This window comes from Gambusia affinis, linkage group LG14, assembly GCF_019740435.1.
Source record: "Gambusia affinis linkage group LG14, SWU_Gaff_1.0, whole genome shotgun sequence".
NCBI classification, from domain to species: Eukaryota; Metazoa; Chordata; class Actinopteri; order Cyprinodontiformes; family Poeciliidae; genus Gambusia; species Gambusia affinis.
The window spans coordinates 6,832,102-6,849,085 of record NC_057881.1 but is presented as its reverse complement, the minus strand read 5'-3'; the positions used below and the strand labels follow the sequence as shown (position 1 = coordinate 6,849,085).

The window sequence follows — 16,984 nt, the reverse complement described above, 5'->3', positions numbered from 1 at the left end:
TGATTATAGTTAAGAGCATGAATAACTCTGCACATAGCATATCTTTTTTTCATGTAAATAAAAAATGAAAACTTTTTTTTTTTTTCACTTTACACCTTCTCGTGTTTTGGAAAAAGCATGCATCATTTCTGGCGTCCAGAAATAACGCTGCCGTTTATATTTATTCAAATGAAAATGGAAAACAAATTCACAAAAATAAGGAGTATAAACTATATGAAAACTCAATTTTATTTAATTTTATGTTAATTCATTCACTTTAACCATGCATGTTTTCATATACAATTCAGAAAAAAAACTGTGCTCAATTAACAAATGAAGCATTAGTAAACCATACCAATAACATTCATATGCATTGTACACAATTTAAAACATTAAACATATTGTTTAAATCCTCATTAGCATATATAAACACACAGAATTAGCTTAAAGTAAGTTAGCCCTGTGAGTAATTACTTCAAAAGAAACAAGTAATTGTCAAACAGACTTTTAAGATTTATGTCAACATTAATTAAATCAACAGCGTCTGAATGGTGCATGAATGAGTGAATGACTGAATGTGGTGTAAAGCGTTTCAGGGTCCTCAGGACTAAATAAAATGCTGCACAAGTACAGAAATTTTAACACCTTGATTAATTTCACTTATCAAAAACTGTTAGTAAAACAGAAAAAAGTTAAAGTTTTTATGTCTCCAAGCTAAATTTTGGCATTAATCCAACACAAAAAGTTAAAAATCTACATGAAAAACAACGGCAGCAGGAATGAAAGAAATTTAAAACAATGGTTAAATTACAAAGAGTTTTAAAGACAAAAAAGAGCCAGAATTATTTCTAAACTTTTGCAGAATTAAGAACATCACTCTGAATTGACTTAAAATTAGTCGGTGCAGAACTTTACACCTGAAAGTCATCAATCAAAGTTCAAAGGTTACATTATTAGAAGGGGAGCTGCAGATTCTAGTGATTTTTCCTTGAAAAATAGGTACATTTTATCTATATGGTCAAACTTTGAAAGGTGACACCACGAAGCAGTTTCTTAAAGTATCAGACATTTCAACCTTTCATTAGTTTCCTGACATTTTTTAAGCTCGTGTGCCAGATATTGCTCACTTGATTTATGACTTATGAATGACAAAAGAAGATCTGAGAGGAAGTTTTCTCTGACAGGAGTGTTTTGTGAGAAAGGTTTTTGTTTGAAATATTTTCTACAGTTTGTTTCTAATAAAGGTGCCAAACCCTCTTGACTATTTAAATAATGTAGTTAATTAACTTTTTTAACTGCTGATTTTCACAGTCAACCTTTTTTCAAACATGTTTCACAAATCACACACAAAAATGTTTCTCACCTTTATGAGTCATCATGTCTAGCAAGAGACCAAATTCTCACTTGCATGATTTCTCATGTGAAGAATTAAACTACATTTTTTACAGAAACGCTTTTCACAAATACTGCATGAGAAAGGCTTCTCCCCTGTGTGAATTCTCATGTGAACAGTTAAATGACATTTTTTACAGAAACGTTTATCACAAACATTGCATGAGAAAGGCTTTTCACCCGTGTGAATTCTCATGTGGACGGTTAAATGGCATTTTTCACGGAAACGCTTTCCACACACCTTGCACAAGAACGGCCGCTCACCTGTGTGAATAGTCAGGTGTTCTGTTAAAGACTGTTTGTATTGGAAACTTTTCCCACACAGTGTGCATGAGAAAGGCCTGTCACTTGTGTGAGTTCTCAAATGAACAGATAAATGATTTTTTTGAGTGTAGGTTTTTCCACAGATGACACAAGAAAAAGGCCTGTCACCTGTGTGAACTCTCATGTGAAGATTAAGAAAAGCTTTTGCACAGAAACCTTTTCCACAAATCTCGCAAGAGAAAGGCTTCTCTGCAACGTGAGTTCTCACGTGAACGGTTAAACTACTTTTTCGACTAAAGCTTTTTCCACAAATCTTACAAGGGAAAGGTCTGTCACCAGTGTGAATTTTCATGTGTTCAGTTAAAAAATCTTTTTCACAAAAGCCTTCTCCACAAATCTTACACGAGAAAGGGTCTTCACCTGTGTGACTTTCCATGTGAAGAGTCAAACGTCCTTTACGACAAAATGTTTTGAAGCAAATTACACAAGCGAAACGCTTCCCACCTGTATGGGTCATCGTGTGGCGGCGTAAATCAGCTTTTAGACGGAAATCTTTTCCACAAACCTTGCACAGAAAAGGCCTCTCGCCTGTGTGAACGCTCATGTGATCAGTCAACAAACCTTTTTCAATGAATCCTTTTTCACAAATCTTGCAAGAGAAAGGTCTCTCACCTGTGTGAGTTCTTGTATGAATGGTTAAATGTCCTTTCTGACTGAAACCTTTTCCACACAGGTTGCACAAGAATGGCTTCTCCCCTGTATGAGTTCTCATGTGAACATCTAAATGACATTTTCGACTGGAGGTTTTTCCACATATCTTACAAGAAAAAAGTCCTTCATCTGTGTGAATTTTCAAGTGTTTCGTCAATAAACTGTTTTCAGTAAACGTTTCATCACAAATTCTACAAGAATACAAATTTTTATCTTGAGTTTTATTGAGTTGATTTTGTTTTGTACTATGATGATTATTTTGCTGCAGCTCTTCATCTCTTTCTGATTCTTTGTGATTGTTTGTAGGAGTCACCATGAAGACATCAGTCTCCCACTTCACCACGACTTGCTCTATTTCCTGACTCTCCTGCTCTTCTTTTAACTCCTGATGTTCCAGATCCTCCGGCTCTTCTTTTATCTGCTGACATGGCAGCTCCTCTTGCTCTTCCTTTATCCTCGGTGCTTCTGGTTCCTCCCGGTCCAAATTAGAGATGTTCTCTTGGTTAAACAGACGCTCTTCCTTCACATCATCAGGATGCAGAAAGTCTGGCCAGGCAAGCAAACAGAAGATTTTATCAAAAATAGAATTTGAGACAAATTATCCTACAATCTTCTTAAAAACTGTAAATAAACAATATGTTTATGATGAACTAACTTTATCTATACAAGTATAAAGTTAGGCACTGAATAGGACTGGACGATGTGACTGAAAAACTTAAGTGTAAGTGTTTCAGACCAGTCGATTGTCCATTTTGTCAATATTAATAAATATTTATTAGCTTTTTTGTTACAAATATCTGAAATGCTGCCAGACTGGTGGCATGACCATTCTTCTTTTATTCAGTTTTCACTCGACGCCAGGGGTCGAGTCGATGTCGACTTGTCACGGTGATGTCATAGTGATGTAAGCGCAAAACGCTTCACAACCACCTGAAGGCTTTATCAGCTGTAGTCATGGCAAATATTGAACCCGCCTCCCTCGCCCTTCTCCTGCTTTTACTAAGTCTATTATGCAGAATTAAAAGAACAATAAACAGAGCATTCTTCGTGAGAAGCAGAGAAAAGTCTGTTGACTTTTTTCTTCTTCTTTTTTTCAAACACCGGCTGATATTGATGAACGCTGGATAGGAGTCAAATTATTACACTGACCACATAAAAGCTGCAGACGCAGACTTTCTGCTCATCTCAACCGGCCACACTGTTTGTCCGTTAACACCATCTAAAGTTCTGGAGTTTGTAGGAGTGAGCTGCCGTTTATGTTTGCTTAGTGTAACACTTACGATGTGTTAACAGTTAATAAAACAGACAATGGACCAATGCTAGGTTCGGCTACGGGAGTAAAGAAATGTGCAATGTATTAATGACCACAGACCAGGGAATGAGTTTAAACTGCCGGCTTATTATTTGTTGAAAAAAACAAAATAAACAACAATATTACAAACAGTTGACATACAATGACACAGAATCCAATCCAAAATAGTTTCCTTGTTTCTTTCAGAATATTGTATTTATTACTGATTTAACTTTAAACCTAATTTTAGGTATTAAAGGATACTATTTTATTTTAAAACCTAGGTTATAGTTCTATTTAAGTTCAAATTGATACTGTTAATCTGTTTATTTTACAGTTTGGTTGTCTAAATCTTTTGAATCTATTTTAATTATTTAGAATTCTTTTTAAGAAGTTAAGGTTTTAATTTCCTGTTTAACCATTTGTTTCTATTATAACCCCACAGATAATTTCACATTAACACACAACAATGAGTATTAAATGTGGTTCAAGAAAGAAAAACAATAAAACACACAAAACAATCCAGGGAAAGACTGAATAACCTGTGTTCAAATCAATGTCTTTTCTTCTGATGTCTTTCTTGAAGGGTTAATCCCGTTCTCTGAATCCAATGCTAGTTCAGCAGGAAAACATGGGCAGATCATACCAGTTTGGATGAATTTCAATGTCCAGCAGAGGGCGTAGCTCCTGCTAGACGATAGTTACAGGGCTCCTGGGTTACGGCTCGCCATCTTGTTTCTCGCTAGCGGAATCCAACTCATCAATCGACTCCGAATTTCCCGGTCCAATTTTCAGCAGAACCTTAAAAAGGCCTGGTTTAATAACCAACAAAGCATAACAAAAGTTTGTTTAACTTTGCTTCATACTGAATAAAATAGCATACTCGCCGATTTGGCGGCTGAACATCGTGTGTGGGGAACATGCTTCACCCACACCAGCTCATCCGTTACTTCCACGGTTTTTGAACATAAAACAACATAAATGCGCTACTTTAGCTTTCTGTTAGAATGAAATAAAATTATCTTACAAATAACATCCATTACAGAAAATAAAATACACTTTTTTTTAACTCACCAAGTCCAGTTCTGTACATATATTTCGAACGCAGTCGGTAAAAAATACGCGGAAAGCTCCTCCGACGAAAATGGAAAAGGTTTCCAGTCAACAGGTAGAGTTTTTAATTGTCTATTTTCTCTTATTTCTCTCTCTTAGCTTCTTCTTCTCTGCTTCTTCTTCTCTCTCTCTGCTTCTTCTTCGCTCTTTCTGCTTCTTCTTCGAGCGCCAGAGAACGTAGCAACCCGGTTGGCTGGAGCAAGTCACATGGGCTACACATCAATGTGACCCTTCAGAATAAGAGATTTTACTCCACATTGACCGTTTTAGCTGCTGACAAAATAAAACTCTACGGATTCTTAACCAAATAAAACATCATAACATGAAATAAAGCATTCTTAATGTTTTTAATTTTTACTTTTTATATTAATTAGATAATTAATTAATTATCTTAACACCTATTTATTCTCTATTTATTTATTTATTTCCTATTTATGCATTTTATAGCTATTTTTTATGAAAAGGCTTACATATAGTGAGGGGTATTTTAACCTGGGTTACACCCTCCCCACTAAAATCTATGCAAGTCCCTTTGCATAATACCCGAGTTAAACTAACCGGATCTCAGGGATTTCGATAGAACCTGTGACAGCTTCACTCAGACTTTGGAACAGAGATTGAACTACACTGACAAGAGGGTTCCCTAATTTAGGATAAGTCAAAATCTTTGGCTTGGTTCTCTGTCGAGAAGGTCTTTTGTCAGCTTGTTCTGTCACAAGGTCACATCCTTTGTCATCTATGATCATAGGTTCGGTCTCATTCACTTCAGTCTGAGCCACTTCCACATCATTGGCTTGGCCACGATCTGAGGCATTGTCCATCTCATCAAGGTGAGTTTCTGGTTCTCTGACTATTTTAGGTTCAGACACACTCTGTGTTTCCACTGAGTTGTCCTTTTCAGGTAAGTTGTCCATTTTCTTTATGTCGTTTTCTGCAGGAACATTATCAGGCACTGTGTTATGTTCTGTGACATCAGTATTGTTCGATTTAGGCTGTTCAACAACAGGCTTCTGAAACGTTTTGGAAGGAAAAACTACATCATATTCCTCAACCACCCTAGAAATTTCTTGAAGAGGGCCTGGGGTGTTATATAAAGGATAGTTGTCTTCCTCCTCTGAGTTGTACTCAAGTTCAGGTTCGTCATTATCGGTAACATGGTGTTGGCGTGTGTTTGGCCGTCTGGGTTTGTCTTGGACTACAGCAGGATTTTCAGGAATAGCTGGCAAGAACCCACAAGGTAACAAAAGGTCTCTGTGGAGAGTTCTGGTGGGACCATCTTGGTTCTCAGGTTTAACTGTATACACTGGTAAGTTGTCTTTTTGACTTACAACCACATGGACAACAGATTCCCACCTGTCTGATAACTTGTGTTTACCCCTAATCCTAACATTCCTTACCAACACACGATCACCAACATCCAAGACAGATTCGGTTACATGTTGGTCATACCTGATTTTATTCCGTTCAGCCACTTTAGCAGCATTTTTACTAGCCAGTTGGTAACTCTCTCGAAGGTGAGATTTGAGGGCTTGGACATACTGCGAGTGGGACTGTTGCTGGCGATTGCTCAGAGTGACATTAAAAGCAAGGTCTATAGGTAGTCTAGGCTGCCTACCAAACATTAACTCATATGGTGTAAACCCAGTACTTTCATGTTTGGTACAGTTGTACGCGTGTACAAGGGGCTTCACAAAATCACGCCAATGTTTTTTGTTCTCGTCAGTGAGTGTACCCAGCATGTTTAATAGGGTTCTATTAAACCTCTCTACTGGGTTTCCCCTGGGGTGGTAGGGTGATGTTCTAACTTTCTGTATTCCAGCTAGGTTACACAGCTCTTTGATAGTTTTTGATTCAAAGTCTGCGCCTTGATCGCTGTGCAACTTTTCTGGGAAACCATAGTGGATGATAAAGTTTTCCCACAGGGCTTTGGCTACACTACGAGCCTTTTGGTTCGGTGTGGGAATCGCTACAGCATACTTTGTAAAGAAATCAGTGATGACAAGGACATCTTTAGTATTACTGCAATCTGGTTCAATCGTCAAAAAGTCAATGCACAGTAACTCAAGAGGTCGAGTTACTTGAATGTTCACTAGAGGTGCTGCCTTCTCTGGCAGGGTCTTTCTGCAAACACACCGACTACAGGTTTTGATTTTTTGTTCAATATCTAAAGCCATCTTTGGCCAGAAAAATCTGGTTCGGATCAAGTCAAGGGTTCTGTCAAAGCCAAGATGACCCATGTCATCATGGAGGCTTTTCAACACCATAGGTCTCAGGCTTTCAGGGAGAATAATTTGATACTGGAATTCTTCACCTACTTGCCTTTTTCTGTACAAAATCCCATTCTGCAGCTCAAGTTTGTTCAGCTCACGCAAAAGGATAGAAAGGTGTGGGATTTCTTTTCGCACCACAGGAGAAGGTGTTTCACCTGTTTCCAGCTGGTGTATAATTTCGTTGATAGCAGGATCGCTTCTTTGACTTTGACTCAATTCTTCTTCTGACATGCTTGGGATGACAGGAAAAGCGCTGCACTGATCAAAACTGTCAGGAACCGCATTGGCGGTCATAGACAGAGATGTTACAAGGGGGCAGGTAACATCATAATGATCTGCATTGAATGACTGAAACACTAGGTGTTTATCACAGATCGCATTTACAGCATGAGAAGGAACATGAATGAAAGGATCTGTGCCAGGTAAGTGATGTTGTACAAATTGGCGGATTCGCTCTTGTTCTTTCTGGGAGACGAGATCGCTTATTGGTTCAGGATGTGGACGGCGAGACAACCCGTCTGCATCCATATTCTGTTTTCCAGCTCTGTACCGAAGCTGGAACTCAAATGACGATAAAGCGGACAACCAGCGGTAACTTGTTGCATCTAACTTAGCAGTGGTCAAAATATAAGTTAGAGGATTACTGTCAGTTATCACTGTGAAAGGACTCCCATACAAGTAGTCACAAAACTTTTCCGTTACCGCCCACTTGAGGGCAAGAAACTCAAGTTTCGGCTTTCGCTTCTTGATAATCCTCTGCTCGCGTATGCGATAACGCGCATCTCTCCCTCTTGCTCCTGATACAGAGCTGCCCCTAGCCCGGTTGTACTAGCATCTGTATGTAATACATACGACAACTTGGGATCAGCAAAACCCAACACTGGGGCAGTAGTCAGTTTGTGTATTATTGCTTCAAATGCTCGTTGACATCTCTCTGTCCATCTCTCCCCAAAAGGAGCTTTTGGCTGAAAATACTGGTCACTGTTTAGCTTAAAGCTACTTTTCTTGCGCAGAGGGGGATATCCTGCAGTTAAGTTAGTAAGGGGTTTGGCGATTTTAGAAAAATCCTTAATAAACCGCCTATAATACCCCGCAAAACCCAAAAAGGAGCGGAGTTCTTTTAGGTTTGTAGGACTTGGCCAAGTTGTTAAGGCAGCAACTTTTTCGGGGTCTGTTTCAACGCCGCGCTGAGAGACTATGTGCCCCAAATACCTTACGGATGTCTGAAAAAACTTACACTTCTCAAGTGATAGTTTTAGACCATATTCTTGGAGACGACTAAGCACATGGAGAAGTCGTGTTTCATGTTGTTCGAGGGTTTCAGAAAAAACTATAAGGTCGTCCAAAAAGACCAAGACTTCCTTAAGGTTTATGTCACCCATACATCTCTCCATCAGCCGTTGAAACGTGCTGGGAGCGTTAGTTACCCCCTGCGGCATACGGTTGAACTCGAAAAATCCCAATGGGCAAACAAAAGCCGTCTTGTGCTTATCTGCCTCCTCGACTTCAACCTGGTAGTAACCACTTTTGAGGTCAAGGACCGAAAACCATTTCGACCCAGTAAGGGCTGAAAAAGTCTCTTCCAGATTAGGAAGTGCGTAAGCATCTTTGATCGTGTTCTGGTTTAACTTTCGATAATCGACGCAAAGTCGTACATCTCCGTTTTTCTTCCTCACTACCACGATAGGTGAGGAAAAGGCTGACTCAGATTCGCGGATTACCCCTGCCTCTAACAGTTCCTGCAAATGATGACGCACAGCGTCAATGTCTTGTGGTCGTATTGGGCGAGGCCTGTGTTTAAAAGGGCTCTCATCGCTCAATTTAATCTGATGCTTTACTTTATTAGTACACCCAAAATCAGTATCATGCTGTGCAAAAACCTCTGGCATAGCATTCAACTTCTGCATAATTCGCTCTTTCCACTCAGGGGGAACTGGGGAATCTGCAAAGTTTAAATTAAGCTCAGCAGGCTGTGAAGAAGTTTGCTTTGACCCATCAGAGATATGGGGATGCGACAAAATCTCCTGCATGGCATGAATTTCAGCAATGACACTGTTTCCAGGAATAACTATGTCATGTTTACTGCTTCGCAGAGGACGACTGGAAACTTTTGTGATCGTTTCTCAGGAAGGGTGAGTAAACAGTTGGTGACCAAAACACCACCTGGTAAGGAGGATGTATTGGGGGTCTCAACTACAACCCACTTATCTGGAGTGTCAACGTTCACATAAACTGACCCTTCCAAGACTTTACTTTGGCCTGCAGGAATGATTTCAGGTGCATTTCCTGACAATCTGACAAGACCAAGATTGCTGGTCTCTTTCTGCTTGTGTCTCTTTTGTAACACACTCAGCACTACTCTGTAGCTATAAGGAAGGGTACTGGAATCTGTGTTAGTGAGAGAAAAGGTTTCAAAGAAAAGATCAAGAGTATTAGTACCAATCAAGAGAGAAGATTGGACACTGGAGCGTGTATTTGGAACAACCAACGCAAGAGAAGACACGGTAAGTTCATGTCCAAAACCGTTCTTTGGGAATGTGATATCAACACATATATAGCCCGAATATGGAATATTCTGACCATTTGCGGCTTCGACTTCAAGAAGGTCATGTATGGAATGAATCTCCAAATGTGAGAGACAACTGTCATAAAACGACTGTGATACGGTTGTTACTTGTGAACCGGTATCGAGAAGGCAATTACAAGCATGTCCATTAATTAGTACTTCAGCAGTGTACTTGGCTCCAACTAGGCCTTTGGGTAACTTCACACTGGCTGATTTGTTGTGAAGGAACCGCTTCAGTTTTTCTTGAAGGCTTGGTGGGACTTGTTTCATTAAAGGCACCTATTTGTCCCACAATGAGGGCTTCTCTAGTTTAAAGACTGTGTTTGATTGTTCTGTTTGTCCCAGCAACTGTTTTGCTTTCAACTGTTTTCTCTTCTCAGCGACCAGGGATGGATTTGATTCACTGGAGCAAGCTGAAACTATATGGCCATCCTCGCCGCACCTAAAAGCAATACCAAGGTTTCGCCTACTCTTACAGTTTGGACGGTCGCAGTTTGTTCAGGTGCCTTAGGCTTAATGTGTGTCCTAGCTTTAGGTGCACTAGCACTTTTCTTAGTGGAGTTTGGTGGTTTTAGCTTAGCCAAATGGCTCTGGAGCTCAGCAATTTGTGCTTTTAGTTCTGTGACCAGATCACTTTGAGGAACCACAGGTTGAACTACCTTTTGGGGTTTCAGTCTTGTCAGCTGACTCTGCATCTGAGTTATCTGGGTTCGCATCTCAGTAAGATTGTCTTGAACTGCGGGTTCAGAGAGGTCAGAGGTTGCAGCAATAGCGTGGGAGGCTACTTTTGGTCTTGCAGCAGCAAAGTGTTTTTTCATTCTGCTTTCCTTTGCAATATGCTTGTCTTCTTCAACTCTTAACTGCAATAGCAGCTCAGTGAATGAAGGTGGTTTATCTTTCTTTCTTTCAAGCTGGAGCTCTGCTAGTAAGGCATCGTCCCAACACCCACGGCAGAATTGACGCAGAAGGTGTCGGTCTGCTTCAGTGGGGACTGCTCCGCCTCTGCTCAAAGCTTTAGAGAGGACTGTCTGCAAGCGATGAAGGTAATTTGATGGTTTTTCACCAGGGTCTTGGAGGGTGTTAAGAAATTTTGCAAACAGCTCATCGCCATCCTCCACTGTGCCAAAAGCTGAATTTAACAGTTCAAGATAAGCTAATGGCAACGCTGTAGGGCCCAAGGGTTTTACCACATTGGATGCAGGTGGCACAAGGCTGTCTAAAATCTTTCGCGAGCACTGTAAGACAGACAAATCTGGATCCTGAAGAATGAGCTCAACACTGTTGCGCCATGTGTCAAAATCGGCCTCGTGACTAGGACAAGGCAGTTTGCCTGAGAACTGCCTCAGACGAAAAGAGGCACTCACCTGTGAGACCGGAGTTTCGTTTCGTACTATATGCTCTACAATTACTTTTTGCACCTCAGGGTGAGTGACAAGGTTCTGTGATAGGTCGGAGGCTAGACTAGGTCGAGGTTGGTTAACTGAGTCAGAGTCAGAATTGCTTAGAGTAGTTTTAGACTGCTCTGCATTATCATTTTGAAAAAGTTGGTCATTTTCTTGGGTTGGTCTGGCAACTGGGTTCATTAGGTCATTTTGTGTCTCAAGAGTAAAACTCTCAGTTTCAGGAATCTCAGAGCCACCTGTGACTGACTGAGAGCATTTAGACAGGTGTTCATGCAGGACAGCTTCAAAGGATTTTCCACCTAATTTAGCAATTTCTTGCAGTTCACAGAAAAAACGGTGGGTGGCTCTGTCTGTGACGTCAGACACATACTCACTAGATAGGGCTCTGATTCGATAAGAGACTTTGTCTGAGCTCTCAAGTACGTAAGGGAGTAAGGGTTCAAGTGCTGTCAAAGAAGTACCACTCTCATACTCCACAATGGCATTTTGGTGGTAAGAAGACTGCGGGTTATCTATTTTGAAAGTTCTCATTATTTTCCCATACCTGTTCAGGAAGTCTGTTACATTTTCATCAACCTCTGTGTCAGTGATACCACTAACAATGACTGAGTTTGGAACTTTAATGTTTTCTTTGTCAACTATGTCCATTTTTGCTGAACTTGGCCCTTTTTTTATTTTGATCTGGGTCAGAAATAAAGTTTTAACTTCTATTTCTTACTCCTGGCTGGCTCGCCACTTTCTGTAACACTTACGATGTGTTAACAGTTAATAAAACAGACAATGGACCAATGCTAGGTTCGGCTACGGGAGTAAAGAAATGTGCAATGTATTAATGACCACAGACCAGGGAATGAGTTTAAACTGCCGGCTTATTATTTGTTGAAAAAAACAAAATAAACAACAATATTACAAACAGTTGACATACAATGACACAGAATCCAATCCAAAATAGTTTCCTTGTTTCTTTCAGAATATTGTATTTATTACTGATTTAACTTTAAACCTAATTTTAGGTATTAAAGGATACTATTTTATTTTAAAACCTAGGTTATAGTTCTATTTAAGTTCAAATTGATACTGTTAATCTGTTTATTTTACAGTTTGGTTGTCTAAATCTTTTGAATCTATTTTAATTATTTAGAATTCTTTTTAAGAAGTTAAGGTTTTAATTTCCTGTTTAACCATTTGTTTCTATTATAACCCCACAGATAATTTCACATTAACACACAACAATGAGTATTAAATGTGGTTCAAGAAAGAAAAACAATAAAACACACAAAACAATCCAGGGAAAGACTGAATAACTTGTGTTCAAATCAATGTCTTTTCTTCTGATGTCTTTCTTGAAGGGTTAATCCCGTTCTCTGAATCCAATGCTAGTTCAGCAGGAAAACATGGGCAGATCATACCAGTTTGGATGAATTTCAATGTCCAGCAGAGGGCGTAGCTCCTGCTAGACGATAGTTACAGGGCTCCTGGGTTACGGCTCGCCATCTTGTTTCTCGCTAGCGGAATCCAACTCATCAATCGACTCCGAATTTCCCGGTCCAATTTTCAGCAGAACCTTAAAAAGGCCTGGTTTAATAACCAACAAAGCATAACAAAAGTTCGTTTAACTTTGCTTCATACTGAATAAAATAGCATACTCGCCGATTTGGCGGCTGAACATCGTGTGTGTGGGGAACATGCTTCACCCACACCAGCTCATCCGTTACTTCCACGGTTTTTGAACATAAAACAACATAAATGCGCTACTTTAGCTTTCTGTTAGAATGAAATAAAATTATCTTACAAATAACATCCATTACAGAAAATAAAATACACTTTTTTAACTCACCAAGTCCAGTTCTGTACATATAATACTCCGAACGCAGTCGGTAAAAAAATGCGGAAAGCTCCTCTGACAAAATGGAAAAGGTTTCCAGTCAGCAGGTAGAGTTTTAATTGTCTATTTTCTCTTATTTCTCTCTCTTAGCTTCTTCTTCTCTCTGCTTCTTCTTCTCTCTGCTTCTTCTTCTCTCTCTCTGCTTCTTCTTCGGGCGCCAGAGAACGTAGCAACCCGGTTGGCTGGAGCAAGTCACATGGGCTACACATCAATGTGACCCTTCAGAATAAGAGATTTTACTCCACATTGACCGTTTTAGCTGCTGACAAAATAAAACTCTACGGATTCTTAACCAAATAAAACATCATAACATGAAATAAAGCATTCTTAATGTTTTTAATTTTTACTTTTTATATTAATTAGATAATTAATTAATTATCTTAACACCTATTTATTCTCTATTTATTTATTTATTTCCTATTTATGCATTTTATAGCTATTTTTTATGAAAAGGCTTACATATAGTGAGGGGTATTTTAACCTGGGTTACATTAGTTTTTCTCATGTTTTTCATAATTAGGGAGGAAAGTTTTTGTCAATTGGTTTATTTACTTTTAATTAGGTAAGTTTCAATTAATATTCAGATAGTTTCTTTTTGTTTGTTGTTTTTGGCATTATAGCTCACTCTGAAGCCATGTGCTCCACTTGTAACATCTGGATCAAAAATACATCTTTTTAAAATAAATAACATTATAAAATGTTCAACTTCATGTGTGTTGGCTGCTTGGGATTTGAAGAGGAGGGATCCTTCATGTTATGATCTGGCCACCCCTAGACGGGTTGTAACAATCAGATTTAAAATAAGATTGGAAAAAAATGCACTGAACAAAATAGTTGAACATATCAAACATAATGTTTATGTTTACGCATTTAGCAGATTATTTTGTCCAAAGCGATTTACAAAAATGGATGTAACAATACAGGAATAGACTTGAACCAGAAGACCTGAATGGTCTGGAGGGTTGACACAACTACAAGTCTTTATTTATATTTTTTTGTGCTAAGCCGTTCAGTGACTTTCTAATTTTTCTTCAGAGTTACTGTCACAAATTAGTGTGTGGCGACAACACAATCAATAATAAACAAGGTATTAGTCAAATTATCTTATTGTGTATTTCCACTAAAAGTAATTTCTAAACATTTGTAACGTATGCTTAACAAAATACAAATTGTAGAAGATTTCTTGTTATTTTCTTAATTTCAGCTCAATATTTCAATAGATCTTGCCAAAAATGTCCTAGTTTGTTCTATTTCTTATTTGCACTAGTGGCGTGAAAATATCCAGCTTTAAGATACTGGATATTTTTGCAGCAGGGTGTTGCTCTTTGTAAGACGGCCGCTATGAACAGCTGCAGATTAAGACCAAGGCTAAGTGTGGCGCCTGAAGGCCGATATGTTTTGTTTAACACGACCAGGCAGTCTGCTGTCCAGCTCGATGCAGTTACAAAAATGGTTTAACATCGCTTCCTTTCGGGTGAAACCGCCCATCCGTCCGGTTTAATACGGTTCGTCTTTACCGAACCGTATTAAACCCCATTACGCCACCTGAGGAGTAAACCAGTGAATCAGGTCTCTTCGTTTTACGTCGTTGTAACGATTACTTTTCCCTTTATCGACATGTTTATATGTCTAAATAGTGGGTCTCCGTTATTTAAAAGCCACTTCTTTAAACTGCATCGAGCCATTTCTTTCTTAATTACGTTAGTACTGCAGGTGTTTCGTACCTATTCGGTGTAAAACAATCTGGGGTGCTTGGGTTAAACCCAGCAGTCTGCGCTGATCATCCACCTCCTCTTCGGCCTTCACGATGATTGTTTTGAACTCTGCTAATGTTTCTTCGGCGGAAGTTAACTGTTCGTGGATGAACTCCCTTTCGGGGTGAACTAACGACATTTTTACAGCTGAATCACAGGAGATACGAGTTTCCAAAAAGACTCCAATATAAACGTTGCTGTCGTATATTTCACCATCTCATCCCATTCCTTCGTTTGTCTTCTTCTGCTCCTCCTCTTTGTGCTTCACAGCGCATGACAGACCAACTGCAAGGCGCCTTACCGCCACCTGCTGGACTGAGAAATAGAGAAAAGAGAGGAGACAATAAAAAATCCCCAATTTTCAGTGTTAATGTTTTGCTAAGGTATGAGCATACTGTTTGGTTTTCATGGTAAAAATACTAATATAAGTAGAGGATTGGAAATTAATATAAATGTTCACCATCTTCACCCCTTTTTGTAGTTTTGATTAAGGAAATTGAAGTATTTGTCCACTATGTGAACACACATGAATGTTATAGGTAATTGAATATTTTTAATTTGTTATAATGTCTGCTTTTTGTTTCTTTTTTTGCTGTTGTTCGTTTGTTTTTGTACCAAATATTTACTGTGGAAGTACACATCCCTGCAATACTTTTTCATATCCTGTATTCTGTTCATTTGTTTGCCTTTGTACTTGTGAAAGATGTAAACTGTTTTTATTTTTGTAGGACTCTGTAATCGCTGCACATCTTGGACTACTTCGTGGTTGATCTGCAATATTTCCAGTTTTCTGAAACTTGCAAATAAGTTTTGCCACAGTGTTGTGTGTGTAATGCTCGTACCATGTTTTCTGTTAAAGTTTTGTGCAACCATATGTCTGCTTTCCAATCCAGCCATCATTATTATTTCAATTATTTTCTATTTTGTCAAACGCATCTTCTTGTGTATCTGAAATATAAAATAAATATACGTTTTACATTCTCCTATGTATGGAAACTTTTGGCCCACCCTGTACAACATTTCAGTGTCTGCTTTACACTCCCTCCCAGTTGGTGGCGGTAAAGCATTGTAAGTAGTTTGCCAACCGCCACAAGAGAAGAAGAAATAAAAAGAAGATCCTATTTAGCAGTTTGTCTTCGGTTCATCCCTAGAGAGAGTTGATCTATGAGCAATTAATTCCTGCTTAAGAAACATTAACAATTAAAGAAATATATATCGTGACGTCGGACGAGGAGATGGATGGTCAGCTCAGACTGGTGAACGTAACCTGGACTCCCCAAATCATCTTGCTTCGACCAGGTCCGAAACACCGGCGATGCTAACATTTTACTGATAGGAGAATAAATAGAAACAAATGTAAACAAGGTCGTTGTTTGAAGTGTTATTTTATGAAACTTTATAAATAGCGAATTGGCGCATTAATGCTCTTCCGATGTTATGTATTAATTTGTTTTCGTGTTGACTGTGGGCTGCGGGCAACCGCGCATGTAGTTGAGCTGAAGGACCCCGCTTAGCTGCCCTTGTTGATGCCGTTGACTTTACAGAGCAATAATGTTTTTGCACACCACGAAATGACTTTTTTTATTACACGAAGACATGTATTTATTTTATATGATTTTTATTAATACGTTTTAATAACACTGTTTATTTATTTAACTGAGTGTATTGTGTTAACATGTTTTTACAGGCGTTAGGCAGTGATATCAAGGCAGCTATTGAGTCCTGGACAAGAGCATGGCGCACAACAGTGCTTTAAATAAATAATGAAACGGTTTATCTGACGTTATAAGGTTATAGAAAATAAGCATAACAAATATAAAATATAGATCATACATTGACTGTTCACTTCATTTTACATATGATCTGAAAATCTGACAATTCTTGAAATTTTAATCTGGATAAGTAAGACGTAAAGTTTGACATAAAATGTGTGTAACTCATACATTTCATTTCAAGACTTTTTTAAGTGATTACAATATGTACTTTCTTTTAATAATTAAAATAAAAAACTTGTCTTGTGTCTTTGTTTCTGTCCAGATCTTCCGCTGTATTACATCTGTCAGGGACAGGGAGTGTTTATGAACCAGCAGCCAGTTTACCAGGAGAGGAGCTCCAGTTTAGCCCACCAGGAACCAGAACCTCTGCATAATAAAGAGGAAGAGGTGGTAATGGAGTGTTTGTTACTGCACAATAGCCAGCCCCGCCCTCTCCTCACAACTCCTCGGGCTGACTACTGAACCAGTTCTCTGTCTAACAGGTCCGGAAAATCTCTAAGACCCGGGTCTTACCCTAAATGTGATCTATAAGAGATAATCTGTTTAAACTGGTGGCGAAAGAGACACGTCTAGCACTGACT

The 16,984-nt window shown here is 38.9% G+C and overlaps 2 protein-coding genes across 2 annotated transcripts in view; both read right to left on the bottom strand.

Moving 5' to 3' along the window:
- LOC122843843 (gastrula zinc finger protein XlCGF57.1-like) overlaps positions 1-16,984 on the bottom strand; it is a 697,541-nt gene that overhangs the window by 562,709 nt on the left and 117,848 nt on the right. The window lies entirely within an intron of this gene.
- Positions 248-14,938, bottom strand: LOC122843864 (gastrula zinc finger protein XlCGF57.1-like). Its single transcript, XM_044138964.1, has 2 exons — positions 14,599-14,938; positions 248-2,892 (listed from the first exon to the last, which is right to left on the bottom strand). Exons 1-2 carry the CDS (start codon positions 14,765-14,767, stop codon positions 1,361-1,363), a joined length of 1,701 nt encoding a protein of 566 aa, XP_043994899.1. The 5' UTR covers positions 14,768-14,938; the 3' UTR covers positions 248-1,360.

Coding starts and splice junctions, on each gene's coding strand:
- LOC122843864 (XM_044138964.1), bottom strand. CDS start 14,767: ATGTCGTTAGTTCACCCCGAAAGGGAGTTCATCCACGAACAGTTAACT. Junction 2,893..14,598: donor GATTGTTTTACACCGAATAG/GTACGAAACACC, acceptor TTGCCTGGCCAG/ACTTTCTGCATCCTGATGAT.